Source organism: Varanus komodoensis, unplaced genomic scaffold, assembly GCF_004798865.1.
Source record: "Varanus komodoensis strain SLA01 unplaced genomic scaffold, ASM479886v1 scaffold27, whole genome shotgun sequence".
NCBI classification, from domain to species: Eukaryota; Metazoa; Chordata; class Lepidosauria; order Squamata; family Varanidae; genus Varanus; species Varanus komodoensis.
The window spans coordinates 42,247-61,785 of NW_025335701.1; the positions used below are offsets into that span (position 1 = coordinate 42,247).

The 19,539-nt window shown below is 47.6% G+C and overlaps 1 protein-coding gene across 2 annotated transcripts; it reads right to left on the bottom strand.

Moving 5' to 3' along the window:
• Nucleotides 1-215: 215 nt before the first annotated feature.
• CMTM3 (CKLF like MARVEL transmembrane domain containing 3) lies at nt 216-19,051 on the bottom strand. 2 transcript variants are annotated; one of them, XM_044434110.1, is made up of 5 exons: nt 18,929-19,051; nt 13,033-13,188; nt 8,240-8,335; nt 6,711-6,831; nt 216-3,836 (listed from the first exon to the last, which is right to left on the bottom strand). In XM_044434110.1, exons 1-5 carry the CDS (start codon nt 19,049-19,051, stop codon nt 3,790-3,792), a joined length of 543 nt encoding a protein of 180 aa, XP_044290045.1. In that variant the 3' UTR covers nt 216-3,789. The 2 variants fall into 2 exon arrangements, with proteins under 2 accessions (XP_044290045.1, XP_044290044.1); XM_044434109.1 differs by having other exon boundaries at nt 216-3,839.
• Between the last annotated feature and the right edge of the window lie 488 nt (nt 19,052-19,539).

The following is a 19,539-nucleotide window of genomic DNA, read 5'->3' on the forward strand; positions in this document are numbered from 1 at the left end:
TGGGTCAAATATCTTCAGAAACCATTCAAAATGAGAAAAGGCTGGATTGTGTTCCTTCATTATCTGCTTTGGAAAAGGGGTAATTAAACCAAATATTGTCTAGAAAACCTACTACAATCCCTCTCCCAAGCTACCCAAATATTTCTGGACTCAAGCTTACCTAGTGAGAGCTGACTGAGCATTCAAAGACCTCTGAAATAAAGCTACATATTTAATCTGGTATCAACAGTTTATTCCAGCATGATTCATAAATGCCAACCCAGTGCTGGTTTTGACATACAAGATGAAAACTGAAAATACATGGGTATATATAAAATCACATTCAAATGCCTGTAGAAAGAGGGAGAAATATAAAATGTTTAAGGCATATGCCTCAGACCATGGCAGAGCTGCTAGTTACACTGAAGGAGCCAGCCCTCAGGAACACTATTCTCAAGCAAAGCCAATTCTGAAAAGCACCTTGTCTTACTGCTAGGGAGCCTACTAGCAATATACACTGAAGTTTTATCTTAGCAACCTCTCTATGTACAAAGCTATTATTTCATGCATTGTGACGTTGTATAAGTGGTAAATACTGTATAACAATACATTGTGTGATAATTCCCTTCAATAGACGGAAAGCTGACACAAAAGGTTGGAAATGTCCTCAGAAGTCATCTAGCCCCTCTTTGCTCAGTGCAGGATGTGACTACATCATTCTACTCTAAACAGATGGCGATAAAACCTCTCCTTAAATATTTCCAGCAAAGGTGAGCCCACAACTGCCTGAGATGATCTGTTTCACTGTTCAGCAGCACTTGTTATTAGACTGTTTCTTCTAATGTTCAGCGATTATCTACTTCGTTATAATTACCACCCACTGGTTGTACTCCTTTCCCCCGGAGCAGCGGATTCCATTTTCTGTGTGATGGCCCTTCAGATATTTTAAGAAGGGCTATCATCCCATAACTGCTAAACAAATACCCTCGTCTTCTGGCCAAGCATATCCAGCTCCTTAAACATGTCTCATAAGAGTTGATCTCCTTTGCCTTGGTTGTTCTTCTCTGGACATGCTCATTTGTTCAAGTACTTTAAAAAACGTGTTGCCTCAAAACTGCTCCAGATGCTGCCTGTCTGGTGAAGAATCAAGTGGCATGATCTCGTGTGAACAGGATTCTGTGCTTCTGGTGGACGGGCTTGTAGGCATAGGCCTAATTATTTATTTGTGTGTGCACATGCACAAGATTGCACCCTTAACGCATCCCAAGTTTCAGTAGCTTTTTTCTCCTGTATATTTATAACATAGTGAATGGAACTATTCATGTAGCTCATTAAAAAGGACCTTTTGTGCCTGGTTTTCTTTATGGGTATATACTCAGGTAATTGTACCTTAGAAGTGATGTTCCCATGTGTGTAGCGATTCTTTAGAACTGCAGCTGCTGTTTCAGTTAATCTTTGGTACTGTAAACTATTACAATTCTCATATATCTGTACACCAGTTTTTTTTCCTTTTCACCTCTTCTATTACACATTTTGTATAAATAGGAACAGCACTGGGCTTAGAGAACTAAACTTAGAAAATTTAGCAACGTGCCAGACTTTTGTTGCTACAAGGCAAGTTCAAAGGCAGATCTTTGGTACCTGTGGCACAAGCCCACATACAACACAGCTGAGGCACCTTCTGCTTGTCGCCATGAGGTTCTGTGCATACTCTTAAAGTTCCAGACATTACACTTAATTCCAGACATACAGTGGAAGAACAACAAATTTCCTCAAGCCAGTGCTTGAAAATGTCCACTAATACCTATCCTTTCCCTCTTGTAATCTAGTAATTTCATGAAAGCACAGAATAGTTGTCACAAGAACCCAGTTGTCTGAGTTGCAACAGCCCTTTGTGTCTGCAAGACAAACTGCATGCGATATTAAATGTACCTTTGCATCTAATTTGCAGGCTTTTAAAAATGAAAATGGCACTGGGGCAAGCAGAGGATATGTTTAACTCCCTCCTCTCCTGCTGTGGTCATATGGAAATTACTTTTTCTGAAGCTGGTGAGGGGAGTCACCCATTGGTGTCAGTGGGAGCTTTTCTCCCAGTGCAAAGAGCAGCTTCCACAGCGTACGCTGCACTACTGAGCCATAACATTTCCTTTAAAAAGGGTCAAAACAGGATGTGTACAGGAAAGCAAGACTATGCATAACTCAAGTGTGCCACACTTTAGGGACTTCCTACATGGTGCATGCAAACTGGGCAGGAACTCTGGGGCTGTTTTCCGCACAAGGAGCTCTAGAAATGCAGATCTTGTGGTGAAGAGTAGGGAGGCTTGGCCCGTTTTCTAGTCCTCCATTCCATTTATTCTTCCAGCATTCTGGTGGACGACTATATCTTTTTATACTTTGCAGAGGAGGAAATGGTTTGGGGCGCTGTGTGTGCACAGAAAGGGGGGCATATACAGTACAGAACTGGTGGACAGGAGGTGGCCTCAGTGGTGGTGCGACTCGGCCTTGAAGCACAGGGCCCCCGAGTCTAGGGGTCCCCCAAATGACCAGCCAGGAAGTGACAAGCAATAAGGGCAGTAGATGCAACTCCACTTTATTCCTGCTGTCATCATGATGCCGTGATAGGAGTGCAAAATGCACACGCTTAGATTTTTAAAATTCATGTTTGGTGAAGAATGTTTTTCTGACATTTCAGGAATGTAGCAGCAGTTATAAAGCGCTGAATGTGGATAGGGAAAAGATCAGAAATTGAATTGACCCACAAAAGGGACTCAGGATCTGATTCCCAAAGACAGCGCTGAGAATTGGAGGTGTTCCCCCTCCCCACACCCACACACACAGTGTAGCTGGTGCAGAAAGAACTCCACTCTTAAAATGCTTATCTTATGGAATGCATTGCAAACTTGTTAAGTGTGGATTTCTGATGACAAATTGTGTTTAGTTTCTTGTTACGGGGGTGCAACTGGGTAATTTTGCATTAAAATGTGAAGGCAATGGATTTCTCATCCCTACATACTTGCCTGACAGAGTTGTTCTAAAGTAATAAAGGACACATTTCTGTGGCTCCCAGACAGCATCTGAGGGACTGCAGGATAGTTTGCACTGCCAGACGAAGAAGATAGGTTTTCTGACCTCAAAGCCCGGAATCTGAGTTTCTAACCCACTCTCTTTCCCCCTTGCAGCTGACACGAAAATAACTGTTCTAGCTGCCTCCAACATCAGGAACTGACTTTGCAGGTGAGTAAAAAGGCACAGGAAGAGGAAGAAACTGGAGAGGCCAGGATACGAGGTGTCTTGCGGCTGCTTACTCCATTACTCCTCAGCTGTGAGAATACAGCCTCTTTGCATTCCTCTATATTTGCAGCAAATATTGACCCTTTTTGTGTCCTCTTCCAAACTTAAAAATGTAAAATGTCTCAGTGTAGAAAACTGATTTTTTAAGGTTGCCAAGTTCACATGGTCTGTAGAATTCTGTGCCTAGCACCAAATTCCATGCTTGCTTGGTGCACATTCTTCTATATACGCTCAGCGCTGATGATAGAATCTAAGTCTGTGTATAAAAGGTTCAGTTTTAAAAATATACCTATGCATTATACCATAGGGTCAAATGACGAAGGGTAGAGGAAAACCAGTCTAGGCTCAACCAACAGCTGGCCAAGTTTGCCTGAGTAAGTTGCCCATGAGATTGGAGGCTCTTTGGCAGCGGGTTCAGTCATGTTTTGTACAAAAGTAGAAAAAATGTTCGTAAGAAGGTTACAAAGGCAAAAATAAAAGCCACATTCCTCATTCTCTCTCCAGGTTGTCCGGCGTTCATCAGTGTGTTGTGCTTCTGTCTGAGTCCGAGTATGAATCTGAATCATCTTCTGAAAAGAGAAAGGACAAAATGGGGACTGGGCATATTCTTCATCCACACACCGTGCAGACATGAAATCTGGACTGGGGGCTCACCAGGGTAAGGACAACGACCAGTTTCATCCCCCCCTTCATCAGGTACAGGTCAGGACATGGCTGCCCTGATCGAGTGCTTGGGCAGAGGAGGGCAAACAAACAGAACCTCAAGTCAGACAAGACAATGGCAAGGGCTGACCTGCATTTTAGAGAAGTCTTGTGCACATATTCCAATGGTGGGGAAGGCTCAAAGTGAATACTGGGGTGCCGCTGAAAATGCTACCATATTGTAGCTGAAAGCTTTTTATGTATGTATTATCCCCTTTTTTACATTTATGCCCTTTTTTGTCCTGCAAGAAACTCCAGATGGCTTGCATTATCCCCAATTTATCCTCACAGAGCCCTGTGTGGAAAGTGAGGCTGAGAGCCAGTGTCTGGCCGCAGGCAACCAAATCTCAAACTGCTACACCACACTGCCTCTCAAGTTACTGTTGCCAGTGCATGAACACTGGGAGAGACATTGTAGTCTCTGAGAACAGGAGGAAAAACCAGCACAAAAGCCAGTGCAGAGAAGGAAGGGTTGGGGCCAGGGAAAGGAGGCATGACCATCTTAGGGGCCAGAGGTCCAATTTGGTCCTGGGTCTTACTCTTCTAAATCCCTGCTCCAAATGGTCAGCTCTGGAGGTATGTATTCATCGGACAGAGTCATTAGCGCCTCAAGGGATCCTGTGGCCCCAAGCACATTTTTTCAGCTTTGACAGATAACCCAGCTGCAAGAATCCCTAGTTTGAGACAGCTCACCCACAACTCCAGCAGCCTCTGGCCTAGAGAACCATATCATGCCTTTGAGGCCGCTTTGGAGATGGCAGTTTGCAAACTGGGGGGTTTTACCCACATTTCTCCTGGACTTTGTCAGCTGCACTTGCCCCAAGTTCATTTCCAGCCCAATTTAAAATGCTGGTTTTAATCTTTAAACCCTGTCTTGGGGCCAGGTTACCTGCAAGGCACATGTACCTAACTGAGCCTAAAGTCTTTATTCGTAGACCCTGCTCTGAGTTCCCACATCATGAAATGAGGAGATTAATCTTTCTAGCAGGGACTCCTGTGATGTGCAGCATGGAGACCTCCTGAGGCTCACCTAATGCCACCACCTCTGTGGTATTTTCGGTGCCGAGGGAAGTCTTTTTATCCACCCAAGCAGTGTACATCTCACAGGCAGCTCCACTCAGCTGAAACACTGCTTTGGTGTTCGCAGTTTTGCATTGTGTGCTGCCGTGCATCAGTGCAAGGCGGGCCCAGCTGCTAGAGTGATGCAACTGCCTCAGGTTGCCACGGGTGACCTATTCCCCGAGCCGCCTCAGTGTGGCTTGTTTGTGCTGCTTGTCCATCTTGACAAATCGCTTCCCCCCATACATTACAGAAAGCATCGCTGGGAACAGCCTCAGACCGAGTGGAGAGGCAGCTATTCCAGCACGGCACGTGCACTCGGTGTGCTTGAGCAGGCAGTGCCTGGGACTGGTGGTGGTCGTGCAGCAGCAAGGGCCAGGGAGAGCCGGGTGTGCCCCGCAGCTGGCACTTACGCCCCAGGCTAGCCTTGTGCCCTGTGCTGTGAGGGAGGCTGCCTGCACGTGTCCTGCACCTCAGGCAGAGATGTGTCTTAGTCCATCCCTGATCGGTGCTCTAATTCACAGGCTGTCAACTAGTGGCTCCCAGATGTTTTGAATTCAGCAAAACAAGAATCTACCCCCAAGGTGCCAAAAGTAAACAAGGAAGTGAAAGAGGTGTGTTACTTCACGAACATCAACAGTTCAGACCCATTTTAGATCACTTGTAAATCCTGCTTCAGGGAAATACATAAAATAATGCACAAAATGTAAGTTAGAGGCTTTAAACATGTCCCTGTAGCTTAAAAATATGTACATACATACATGATTACAAAAATACCAATGCAATTGTTTATCATAACTAAAGACATACTCAAAATTGTGCATAATCTGAATAAACTGAATAACATCTCAGAATAAACTTTGGCACAATCCTATCCATGTTGAGGCATAAAAAGTTTACAAGTCACAGCACTCCAAGCCAGCCACACTGTGTGCAGAATGCTGGAAACTGCAGGCCCCTTTTCCAGGTAAACCCATGCATTTTCCATCTAAATCCATGCATAGGACTGTGCCTTGATGCAGTCCGACCAAGCTCACAGAAGACTGGAATCGGAAGAGCAAGCATGGTCAAATTTGGTCTACAACCCCCATCACCCCTCACTATTTGGTTAATTGGTTAGGGATGATGGGAATCATAGGCCAAAATATCCGGAGGCCCACAAGTTGCTGTTTGTTCTGTGAGCTGCCAGGATAATTCATGTTCTGGGGAGACTATACCAGTACATTAAATGAGTTTGTAATCCAGCGCATGGTTAGACAGACAAAAAAATCCCTACAACTCCCAGCATGCCATTATCAGAAAATTCCCAGTCTGGGAGTTGACCTGGTCATCTGAGGCCACATCCAGCCAAATAAACAGCCATATCCTGCCCTAAGAGGCACTTCCGGGGTCCTGCAGGATACAGGAGGCCATTCCAGTTTCAGTCATTCATTTTTCTTCTCTGCCTTGTACAGCCCAGTCTGGCTTTTTTGAAAAATAGAATTAGAAATGTGTGACAAAATACCCCCATACAAACAAAATATTCTAAAGGCAAAAGGTGGTGTTTTGTCAGTGCAGACTGCCCTGAATTGGGCATGCGCTGATGGGAAGGGCTTTGCATGTGACTAGGCAGACCAGCTCACATGGTTTGATGGAGTTCGATCTGTGGTAGGTGGCAAGGAAAATCTGGTTTTACCTACCAGTTGATTTATGTGGCTCAGGGCCCTCAGAAGACTCTCCTTGCTTGAGAAATGTCACCAGGTCGTTAAAGGCAAAGTAGACATAAACACAATAGACAATTGTGGCAATGAAACCAAATACCTAAAAAAGAAGAAGAGATGGCATTTGAAAGGAGGGTGAATAACTTTGGAGGAAACTGAATTCATACAGGATTAGAATTCCTGTCTTCTAGAATTTGACTTGGGCCAGGAAATAGGAGCATCTGGGCAAAATAGTTTGGCATTTCAAATTCAAATATATTATTTGCACATACCAGAGTGGATTTAAATCAGAATTTAAATCACAATGTAAATCAACAGTCAATAAGACTAGATTTAAATCATGGGTTTGCAAGTAGGTAAAATGTCATTAAAATATTCCCAAACTAGGTTTTTTCTGCCAGGGAAAGAATAATATGATAAATCCCAGGCCATACAAAAAACATCACAGACTCATGGAGTATTCTGCTCAAAGGTTTCACTTTCATTTTTACTGCTTGTCTCTCCCTCCTCACACTTAGCGTCTTCTACAGATCTAATCCACTCCCCACAATCTTCTTCTATTCATTGAATGTTTTGAAACTTAGCATTTTAGAGATAAGGGATTGATTCTGTGTATTTAGATTTGCAAAGGAATAATGGGATTAATTATTAATTCTGTATGTTTATTTTATAACATTTCTGCTGTGAAGAGGCATGTGATCTCTGCAGGAACAAATTCACAGTTTTGAGAACTGTAAAACCAAGCATCTGTGATAGTATCTTCTAGATAGAAAACTGCCCAATAATCTTACGGAAATCTCTGGAAAAGCATGACATTGTGAATGGATTAATGGAATTCATTTAGCAAAAAAATTAAACATTGCATGAACATGCTACACAATTAAAAACAAATCCTTATTATGTGATGAATAGCCTTTGGACTATAATGTATCTTAAATAGGAAACTAGGTAGATTTTTCCTCAAAAAAACATTTTATTTTAAAAAATCCAATTTAAATTAAAAATCCAATTTAAGCTAAAAAAAATTGAGTCTTTTATTTAAAAAAACCAATTGATTTTTATCCACCCTGGCACATACAACCTGTTAAAGTGAAATAAAATATTTTTATCATAAAAGATTTGTTTACACACACCATTCATTCTTAATACAGAACTAGAAGAAAGACTGATGACAAATTTTCGGCAAAGGTCACAGAAGTTCTTCTAGAGTGGAAAAGAAGATAATAATCTCACCCAGCAGGTAACCTTTCTTTTTATGCTCATTAAGCCATCTGCCAATTTTGCTTAAAGCCTAAGTGTTGTGCTGCATGGCAGAAGCGCTTCTCCTCCCTCTAAAGAGCATTCTTGCTTAACGGAGGGGATCTCAGAACGTGTGTCCCACTATGTTGCATGAGCTTTTGGCCAGCAGGCCCAAATTCCAGTGCAACACAAGTCGTTCCTGCAAGCTCAGAACCGGCCCACTCCTGTTTCAGCACCCAATCTCAGGCTAGCCTGAACCAGTAACTTACTCCTGCTGCTTTGGATGCGGTGTCAGAGTACTTGGAGACTGCAGCAATTGAGATGGCAAAGTATATAATGGCAGCGATGATACCACAGATGAAATCCTGCAAAATAACGTGTTTGGAAAATCTGTTAGCAAGGAAGCAACACCCAGGAGACGTGTCAAACTCCACTACTTCCACTGCTGCAGAGTGTCTTCAAATCATTCTCCTAACTATCCCCGCTTTTCAGAGTTTTCATTTTCCCTTCCACTGGGATTCCTCTTGTGCCTCATCTTGATGTTGCACTTCTAGCTTCTGTCCTCCACTTAGCGGTTGCAGTTCTGTCTAAAAACCGCTCTGTCTAAAAACTCTCCAGCTTCTCTCATTCCTTTGAGGGTGGGTACTTCCCTTCTAACGATCTCACTTCAGCCTTGCACTCATGGCATGTGTAGGCCATGCTGACCTCAGGTCAGAAAACACGAATTCCTAGACTTTGCTGGTCTCTATCACTTGAGTGTCTTCTTTGTCCATACTTTCTGCTACCTTTCTGATTCTACTTTGGTGTTGTAACCACCAGTACTTTCTCATGTCTTCCCTGATGGTTAACAACATAGTCCTACCAGTAAATGAGAATGTGGTACAAGGATGAGAACGAATAGGAAAGAAGAAGAATAGTTAGGCGCCTTCCCCTTGGCCAACTCCACTGCCACACTCCTGTTGGCGTTCGCACCGATTGCTTGCTGTCTGAGAGCCTGTATCTGGTAGTCCCTAGATGAGCTGAGACAGCTTCCTCTGATCACTAAGAGTAATGAATTGGAATCAGATGGATTTTCCAGAATTTATTCTACAGTCTGGCTAGGTGTGAGGTGGATAGGCTAGGTGGCAAAAAACACATTTCCGGTTCCAGGACCACATTTCCATCGAATGGATTCTTAAACAGGAAATAAGTTGAACTAAATCGATGGGCCCTAAGAGGTCCCAGACAGGGATGGGACACTGACTCAAAAAGGGATGCAGCTAGTTCAGTATGGTCCAGATGAACAGATGCACCCAGAGCGATTTTGTGCATGTGACAGCTCACAGGTGGTACCTCTGGCTAGGCTGCGCTGACAGGTGCTTACAAACAGCCTCCTTAGCTTTTTAGCAACAGGAGGTGGGCTGTGGCTCAGCGGCAGAGCAGCTGCTTTACAGGCAGAACGTCCTGCGCTTGTTCTCCATGATCTTCCCCTAAGGCTAAAAAATTTCCTGAACCCAGGAAGGCTGCTGCCAGTCAACTGTCCGGGGTTAGGTGGACCAAGGGACTGAGCTGATAAGGCTGCTTCTGGAGCAAGGGTGCCTCAGTTGTTGCAAAAAGCTCGAACATCTCCGCTCTTGAACACGTGGGAAGACCAGAGTTTTCCATTCTGAAAAGCCAGTCCCTTGGAGGTAGTAAAGGGGATTCCCTACTTGGTGTAATTCTGCAAGCTGTTCATAGGCTTCACGTTCATTCCATTTTCTCTTTGATACCTTTCCAGAACATTCCAAAACAACAAAGGGGAGGTGAGCTAAATTTTATGCATTTATGGGCAAGTCATCCATGGTTTTCTACAGGACATGACTAGCACTGCCCTGGCAAACCAGTTACTGCTTTAGGAGATTAGGTGCCTGGTGGAAGATAACAGTCAGGGAAAAAGTAAACTGGAGTGTGACTCTGTGATTCTGTTTTCCCAATCTGCTTGGCTGAACAAGGCCTTTGTTTGGAAGCACAGCAGCATCTAGTGGTCAGTCTGAAGAATAACCGGTATTCATGGCAGGATTCTAGGGAAGCGGACAATACGCCCACCCAGTCACGTTAAGAGGCGCTGTGTGGGGTCAGACTACCGACCCACACTGTGCAAGCAAGGCAGGGATGCCACAGCACCTTCCCCGCGACTGGGGCACAGGAGCGTGCTGCCTTCGCGAAGGTTGGCTGCTGCAACGTGAGTGGTCGTCTGTGCATTCACACATATGGGGCTCTGCACGTGAGTGGGGCTCGCTCAGGAGGATGCTGAGGCTAATGGATGTATATCCCCCAGGCACACCCTGGCATGAGGGTGTGGGCCTGATAGCCATGAGGCCACCATGGTGGTCCCCAGCCCAGAGACACAAGACCCCAGGCGCCCCCGTGATTTCAGAGGGGGCACTTGGCTGCCATGAGGTGAAACCAAAGCGGGGAAGGCAGGCGGGTTTGTGTGAATGCACGGAGGACCACTCAAGGAGCCACCGCTGCAGGTAAGCAGCCTGCCTTTATTCTTTGTGGCCTCTGTGCCTCACGCCGATGGGCAACTGGCGAGCTTCCCTCGTGGAATTAGGCAGGGCTGCTACCAGAGGATTGAAGCATCGAGGCAGGAGTGTCTCGCGAAGCTCAACGGGTCTGACCAGGTGGCAGCCTTGCTGAGGTCTGGCAGGGGCACTCTGGTGTACAGGTGCGGGGAGGTGGCCACAGCTTGCGGCTTACTGGTCTGGAGAGCTCGTGTCTGGCCAGTTCACAGAAAATGAGATCATGTATCTCACCCTCCAAAAACAAGGTGGCCAAGACCACCTGGCAGGGCAGTGCCAAGGCCTCCCGGCCTCCCCCTGCAGCCAGGGAAGAGCAGGGCTTGGTGTCGGGCTCTTGCTCCATGTCCAGGGCGTGCAGGGAGGGCAGCTTATCACAGCGTTTGGCCTTGGTGTGTCTGCCGTCATCTTTGGCTTTAGCTGTGTCAGCCATTTTGGAGGCGCTCGCCCTTGGTGATATTCAGGGTGTGGCCTGGGGCTGGGGAGAGTGCCAGAGGCCTTGCCACCCAGTGGTGGTGTGGAAGAAGACACCTGGCACCCAGTGCTGCCTCCCGCTCTGGCGGTTGTGGGAAGCCAGCCTCGCAGAGGATGCTGTAGCAGAGCTCCGCTTTCTGGCAAGCAGCCCAGCGTGTTCTTGCTCGCCGGGTGAAGGCTGAGCGGTGGTCGCAGGCCTCCACCAAGTGGCTCTCCCTGAGGCAGGAGAGGCAACGCGAGTGGCTGCTGGCTGCAGCCTGCGCAGTTTCTAAATGGAGCTTTGAGGCCAGGAGGGCAAGACAAAGCCAGAGACGGACAGAATGAGGTGCAGGGCAGTAGAGGGCAGTGGGATGGCGTATACAGATATTTATGTTTTTTAAGGGGGTGGTTAGGATGAGAAGGCAAGAGAAAGGAGATGAGAAAGAGGATGAAGATCTCAGTTAGAGGAGGAAAGAACTCACAGAAGGAAGGGAAGCATATAGCTATGAGGAGCAGAGGAGGAACTTCCCGATGCCCCCACAGTGGTGGTCAAAGAACTGAGGATTGGGCGGGAGCCCCTCCCTCATACCAGGGCATGTCCAGGGAAGGGGCTCCAGCCAAGAGAAATTAATTAGCTTCAGAACCTTCCTGATCAGGCTCCATGCATGTGCACAGAGCCCCATCTGTGATGCTCAGAGACCACAAAGAAGAACTGGAAGCGACTTAGGACTAGTAGCTGCTGATAGCCTTATCATGCATGAATCTGCATGATACCTTTCAATACTCTTAAAAGGTATTCAGAGCCACCAAGCTGGCAAATTCCTGCTCAGCCATGCACTATGTGAAGATGTCCCTCCTATTCTGTGTCCTCAGTCTCTCACTAACCCGCTTCCAAACGTTGGACACAGTTTGATGCATGGGTAGCCCAAAGAGCCTGAGCTGAGCAGGCGTGGCAGGTGGGCAGCTGCCTCCCCGCCCCCGCTGCAGAGTCAGAACTAGGAGACCCAGCGGGCCATGAAACTCTCAGCAGATGGCTGGCCCCTGGGGAGTGCAAACAGGAAAGAGGGAGAGGCAAGTCAGCCAGGCACAGCATGCCCAGCTGTGATTTCTGTGGCTGTGTTGTTAGCAGTGGCAGCAGGAGCGCGGAGCACGTCTGCCACGTGAAGGAGCCAGAACGGTCAACAAATATTGGGCTTCAGGTGCTGCTTCTGCCCATAAGTGAAAGTACTTTGCCCATCAATGAGCCCCCATTCACTCGCTTGCCCATCAAGGCTTCAAGGAGCTTTGCCTTGGTGCTCCCCAGATGTGTCAACCTGCAACTGCCAGCATTCCCCAGCTAGGCCTCCAAATCTGGAGGGCACAAGACTGGGGAAAGGTGGACTATAAGCAATGGAAAGTGACCAAAGTGTCTGCTTACCAGCCCGTGGCGGAAAGAGTGGAGCCGCAAGACACCAGCCCCCCAGTTCGTGTGGGATTACAGCCTCTCTTTCTGTTTATAGAATCAGAAAAGTGGGGTATGGGGTGATGGGGAGAGGCTGCAAGTTAACTTATTTCGGCTCAGGGAGCCCTGCTGATTCGTGTGAACTTTGTGCCGCAGTTTACAACATGCTGATATGAAAACAGGAGATCTGGAAACGGTGAACATTGGCCACTATGCACTAGGAGCATCTTCTGGCATGCTGCTGCAAGCGAACCTTAGTTGTGGGGTCATGTGGGGATGGTGAGACTTTTTGCTCTGGCTGCCATGAGAGCAGGTGGCCAGGAAAACTATACCCATTGACACAGGAGACCCGCACAGGATTCCCACTTTATCATCACACTCCCCTCCCCTCCCCATCTTCAGGTATTCCAACTGAGAAGGCAGAAAAAGCCTTCTCTAAGTGGGTGCCTATCAAAGGCTTTGGATAACAACTCCCATTAGCCCCAGCCAGCACCACCAATGACCATGTTGAGTGGGGTGATGCGATTTGTCTTCTCATGTGTTGGGACTGTATCGGGTTTAGGAAGGAGAAAGGGAGAGAAATCATTTTGCAGATGCTTTTCCATTTGTTCCCATGTGTGCATCCACTTACCGCCAGAAGCCAGTAGATTCCTTTGAACCTTTCATTCAGTTTTAAGGAATTCACGAAGAAAAAGAACAGGGCCAGCAGGAAGGTTAACAAGGGTACCATCAGGAAAGCTGCTGCTTTTGAGGCAATATAACAGATGAAGATGATAAACGACAGCACCTACAGGGCAAAGGAAATGATCGATCGTAAGTTATCTGTAACACTGGAAAGATGAGTCTGCAGTTGCCCACCTCCTGAGATGGTTTTGAGGAGGAAAACTCCAGGCATGGTTCTTTTTTATTTTAACCCTGAAAAATCAAGCTAGTATCCACAGTGCACGTTTGTAAGTTTGAATGCTGAAGAGCTTAATAAAATCCTAAGAAGGTAAATAGTGAAAAAACCCACTGCAGAACAGATAAATTTTGATCTTCTCCCGAAGGGAACCAAGAAGCAGTCTAAGATTTGCAAATTGCCCAGGTTTAACCAGTAGCTTAAATCACTTGAATATGGTAGATAAAAGTCTAGTGGCTAGGAAAGCTGGAAGTGGCAGTCTGGCACATCTGGACAGCTCTGGTTTGCCAAGGGCTGTTCTGTTTTGTCACTGTTTTCCTCGCCATCATTTCCATTTCCTTGTCTATACAGCCCCAAAGTCGAAGGTCTCTGTGCAGCCCATAAAACAAGATAATAAAATAGCATAAAATCAGAGAAACACTGAAAAGTTTAAAACAGCAAAAACAAACACCAAAAAGGGGGACTCTGTAAAAACTCCTGGGATGGATAATCCCCCCAGGCCTCTGGGTTCCTAAGTAAGTCTTTACAAGCCTCCCAATAAATACTTGCATGCATTGCATAGCAGAACTTGTAATTTAGGCAGATCTCCAAGTTTGGGAGTGGAGTTGTAGGAAATTCACAAATCTGCAATCCCTTGGATACACAGAAATAGTTGTGCTCTTCAGATCTTGGTCATTTATTCATTAATTATTACATTTATAGCTCCTGGAGTGCACCAAAGAATTTCAGAAAATGACCCATCTATGTGTACAGACTATAACCGAGGCCTTAACTGTCTAGATCACAAGAAATCATGGATGGTCCTGAAAACTTGGGCATGCCTCGGCACTCAATGTTCCTGCTGCGTAACCTGCATCATGAACAAGCTGCTGCATATGGAGGAAACAAATGTTTCCCGTCCCTTTTCTTTGCAAGCAACCAAGGCTGTTTACATGGTCTTCCTCCTCCCTTTATTCTCAGAACAACCCTGTGACATAGCTTGGGCTGAGAGTCAGTGAATGGCCCAAAGTGAGCTTTATGGCAGAGCAGGGGCTTGAACTGAGGTCTCCCAGATCCCAGTCCAACTCTCTAACCATCACACCACACTTAACTTTAAAAAGCGCACTAAATGAAGTGTCTACAATGATTGGGCATCACACCTTTTGACTGGGGATGTCAGCTCCATGGTTCCAATATTGCCCTTGTATCATTAGATGCTTTTCTACTGTGACTGCTCAGTAGAGGCACTGTAGACTTTCTTGGAAGTGCGACCTCCGTACTTCCAGTCACGTGAGGCCAGAGCATATGAAATGTTTCAGCTGATGCTGGTTCTTGGCTGGCATAAAGCAGGGTCTCGGCAATTTGGGGCCCTCCGGATGCATTTGTCTGCAACTCCCATGATCTGTAACCATTGCTATACTGATGAGGGCTCAGGAGGCTGCAGACCAAAATTCCCAGAACCACAGTATTCAAAATGTTTCCCCAAAAGCCTGGGGTTCTGTGAGAATCCCCGCGGGATTCACTCCTGTGATTGCACTGAAATGGGAAGATCACCATTCCTTTGTTTCATTTAAAAGAAAGTGGGCAGTCTGACAAGGTAAGGTCTTCATTCATTTTAATACAGAACCTTTAAAAACACACCTTTAAAAGCAGATTAATTTGTCTTAAATCCAAAATGATTACATTCAAGTGGATTCAGATTGCAAGGAATAACAATCATGCTGGCTAAATACAGGCATAAAACGGGGGCAGAACCAGAAATGTGCCTGCAACTAACATCAACACCACACATGTATTTTCTTTGTGGCAAAAACCAAGCACATCCAAATTGTTAAAATGAAGTATGATTTTCCATACTGTTATACTAAAATTTAGTATGTACTCAGCAATGTCTCAATACCACCGATATAAAAGCTATGAATAAATAAATGTAATTACTTAGTTACCAAATAATAACTGAGTTCTTTAATGTATTTATACTTTCTGTTTACATTACATGAAATATATTTTTGCAACATTGATGGTAACTTTTTTTCAAATAAAATGTATTACATGAGGCGTATTTATGAATGGCACTGATTTTTTACTGAAATCAGCACTTGTATTTCACATTTAGAAAGGTTGAGTATCTCTTGATGAACACTGGACTCGAGGGATTGAAGTTGCCCAACTCTTGTGGGAAGGGAAAGAAATACATTTTGCAGCATATACTGTCCAATATGCCAGCAAAGGGATGGGATGTTTTATTGTACCAAGTATTAAGCCAACTCTAGAAATTTGGATTTTCCACTTAATAGTCGAATACTGCTGATTCAGCATTGTCACTTCTGCTTGGAAAGTCAAATCTCTGAATTTCTGCTTACTGAACATAGTTCAGATTCTGAAAATAGTTTGAGAATTAGGCATTCTGATGAGGAGGGGCCACTTCCATCCTTTTGCCCCTAACTCAAACAAAAACAAATAGTTTTGAGATTCATATAATCTCTTTTGAGAGAGAAAAACAAGGACCTGCTATTACGTCCTTAGGCAAATTTCTTTGCTGCGACGGGGATACCAGGCAAAGCCAGTGACTTGGCCAGTGCTGGGAGAAGTGGATTGTCCACCAGGGTCCACCAAGTTGCTTTCTCCATGCTCAAAGAGAAATGCTGAAACTGGCAGAAAGATGATATCCATGGGTATGGATACACCCAGTGAATCACACAGGCCATGGAGCTCCTGGAGGTGGGGAAATCTGGCCCATTCTGTAACAGAGCTCTGTGCCCCCACCCCGAATGGATTGCAGCCCAAATATCTGAAGGAGCATGTCCTCCTGGAGCAGATGGCCTGAGATGCCAGACCTTTCTTCGAGGGGCTTCCCTATGTGCCTTCCTCAGGGTGTGAGTAATTTATTTAGACTACGATGAGGTTGCCACACTGTCAATGAGCGACTGCTCATGGTATCAAAGAAAAAACAGGAATAAAAAGCATTCACAGAAGTGAACCGCTTGGTCTGATTTTTACTTTCTGCTGAATTATTCTAAACAAGGAAGCCTTTTACAGGAAGAAGGCCTCTTCTTCACAGGCAGAAGTTCCTGCATTTTTAGACTCAGGAAATTGGTCAGACATTCAATGCAAGCAGCACATTGGCTGCCTTTGTGAGAGAGCTGCAGCAGAAGGCCCACTGGCTTTTTGGAAACAATTATGCAACCAGTTTTGTTTAGAATCTGGAAATGGTTTCTCCTCTGAAACAGCTTGTGATAGGACACTGATGTCTCTGAGGTTAAGCAGTGAATCATGAGTGCTGTAAAAATAATTTAAGCCTTGTATAACCCATGATTTCTGGGTTCACACAACCTGGCAAGCTCTGAGTAGGGGCTACATATTCAAACCAGTCACCATGAGCATGACTACAATCTCCTAACCACTTGCCTTTGAGTAAGCCCCATTTAATTGCGGTCCTGCGCACGGGGAGGCGGTGAGCGCGCACGTGGCGAGGCAGCAGCTTGCTCACTCGCTCGGAGATCAGTAAGAAAAGTGGGGGGGCGTGCTATACATGGGGGCGTCTTATAGACGGAAAAATACAGTAAATGGAAATTTCTCAGAACTTAAGACTGGAAGATCACCAGAAAGTGATCTAATTTAAGATAAACAACAACAATAAAAAGTATCCCATTCCAGTTATGAGTTCTAATACACCAAAGGAATTTGGCTTGGAATATCTGACTGGCCTTGCTAATGTGCGCTGTGCGCCCAATCCAATAGTGAAGAGTGCAAGCCCCAAACTCGGAGGCTTATGCTTGTCCTAGGCAGGGTGGGGGAAGCAGCGGAAACAATCTTCACCTCCTTGGCTCCTGCCCTGAGTTTCTGCCAAACAAGTCAGCTAAAACGTTTGTGGGAGACTGGGGAAGCTTCAGGACGATTCACTCCAAACTCTTCCCTTCTCTGCCTACCAAAGCATCCCTTTCTCCCTTCCCTGAGGCTGCTTTCCCAACCCTGGAGAACGGGTGGCACCGTTCATTCTGCATAGCGACACGGGTGGGGGTGGGCCCTGAGCTTTGATCCCCAGCTCCAAGGGCAAGTCAGTACCTCCAAACTATGATATGGGAATCCCAAATATCCCATGAAATCACAGATACTATGTAATGGCCACAGGATTAGTCCTTTAATGCTTAATGTTACTTTATCATCTTTTATGGTAATACCTCTCAAACTTTAAAGACAACAGCATGTGCTTCCATTACATCAAACACAAGAAAACAACAAAAAGTACTAAAACTTGCTGATACCCTAATTTAGTTTATCATGATCTAGTGCCCCAAGAGGTTGCGTTACAACTCCTGGCACCCTTCAGTCAGCATGGCTAGCTGGATCGGTTGGGACATGTAGCCCAATCCATCTGGAAGGCAAGACCCTCATCCCCTTTCAGTGAGAGAGGGGGGGGACCATTCACACAAGTTCCTCTGCGCATGTGTGCACACACGCCAGACCAGACACAAGAAGCAATGTCATGTGGTGTCAATATGAAACTTCACTCTTCCTTCCTTCCTGAGCACACAGCCTTTCGGGCAGCCTCCTGCAACCTGATGCTGCCAGATGCGCTGTGCTGTGATTCCCATCGCTGCCACAGCAGAAGCCACTTTCCCAGCTCCAGTGCCCTCAAGGACGGACCTGCATGTGCAGAATAATCCCTTAGTGCAGCCTGCAGCACTTGCGGGGCAAACTCTGCTGCTGCTTTATAAGTACGGCTTCCAGAAAACTTCTTGGACGTTACCTATCCATTATTATTATTGTCATTATTTCATTTCTATACCTTCCCACAGTTGAACCTCTCTGGGCTACATCCACAAGGGTACAACCCAGAAGGAAACCACCACAGAGAACAACTAATAAAGAGCCTTACAGCACCTTAACGATGCACAAATTAAGGCCGAAGCTTCCATGGACAACGTTTGGTGCCAGCTGCAGGTCTTTGGGGGTCGGTGCACAAGGCCGCCTCAGCTGGTGTCTCCCAACAGGTCAGAGTGAGGAAGAGGAGCAACTCCAGGGGCTCAAGCCCAACCACACCCGCCCCAACACTGCCTCGGCTGCAGTCCAGCAACTGGAGAGATCGGGGTGGGCCAGGGCGGGGAAACGGGGGTCGTTCACTTGGTTTGCACGCCTTTTAAACAGAAAACATCACATCTTGTTTAACCATTACTTTTACGTTAAAAAGCGGGGTGGCGAGAAAGTCGGAAGGGGCGACGCCCCAACTCAGGCTGCTTACGCCTTCGCACGGTATCCCAAGACCCATGACTTGCCGCAAACGGGCTCACACGCCGCCCGCAACACGCGAGCCCGCCGCCGTGCAGCGCCCAAACCTCGGCCGGGTGGGCGTGGCGGGCAGGGCACGGCACGGCATGGCGCGGGCTGGGCCGGCCGCAAGGAGCGCCTGCTTTCCCGGGCGGGCGCGTGCGCGGGACGGATCCTCGCACGCGGCGATCCGCGGGCCGGTTCCGCTTCGGCAGCCCCGCGCCCAGCGCGCGCCGGAGGGGGCGAGGGGAGCCCTGGCGGTGGGGGCGGCGCGGGGCAGCCCAGCCCCGCTTTGTTGCCGACGAGCGCCGCGGCCCCACGCCCGCCCGGGTTTGCAAGGGGCCGGCGGCCCGCTCGCCCTGCAACGCCCGCGCCCTCTTACCGCCTGGGCCAGCAGGAACATGCCCTTGCGAGAGCGCAGGAACTCTTTGACGGGCAGGAGGAGGCTCGCCCCCGGCGGCCCCTCGGCCCGGTCGGGGTCTTCCCCGGCGCCGGGTCGCTCCATGCCTGGGCGCGGCGGCGGCGGCGGGCTCCGTGGGCGCCCCGCTGGTCTGCAGGGAGGCGGTGCGCAGCTGCCGAGCTCGCGGGCGGAGAAGCGGAAGTGCTGCAGCGGCGAGGCGGGGGGCGCAGCAGCAGACGCGCGGGAGGGAGGCGGCCGGGCAGGCTCTGCCCCCGCCCCCGCCGCGCCCCTCGCCCCGAGCCGAGCGAGCCGAGCCGAGCCCGCTGCCACGTCGGGTCCCACCCAGCCCCGACCTCCTCCCGCCGCCGGGGAGGTGGGGGAAGCGCGCCTGCTCCGAGGCGCCTCCTTGCGCAAGCCCCGCACGGCAACGGGGCTCGGCGCTGAAGGGCAGCGCTCGTCCTAACGGCCCTCGAGGCCGCGCTGGGTCCGCAAGGTGCGCATCCGTGTCAGCCGGCCAGGTGTGGGCGTTTCCGTCCGCTTCGGGAGCTGCTCTGGTAAAGCGAGGGGGTGCCATACACCACCGGCAGGGGATG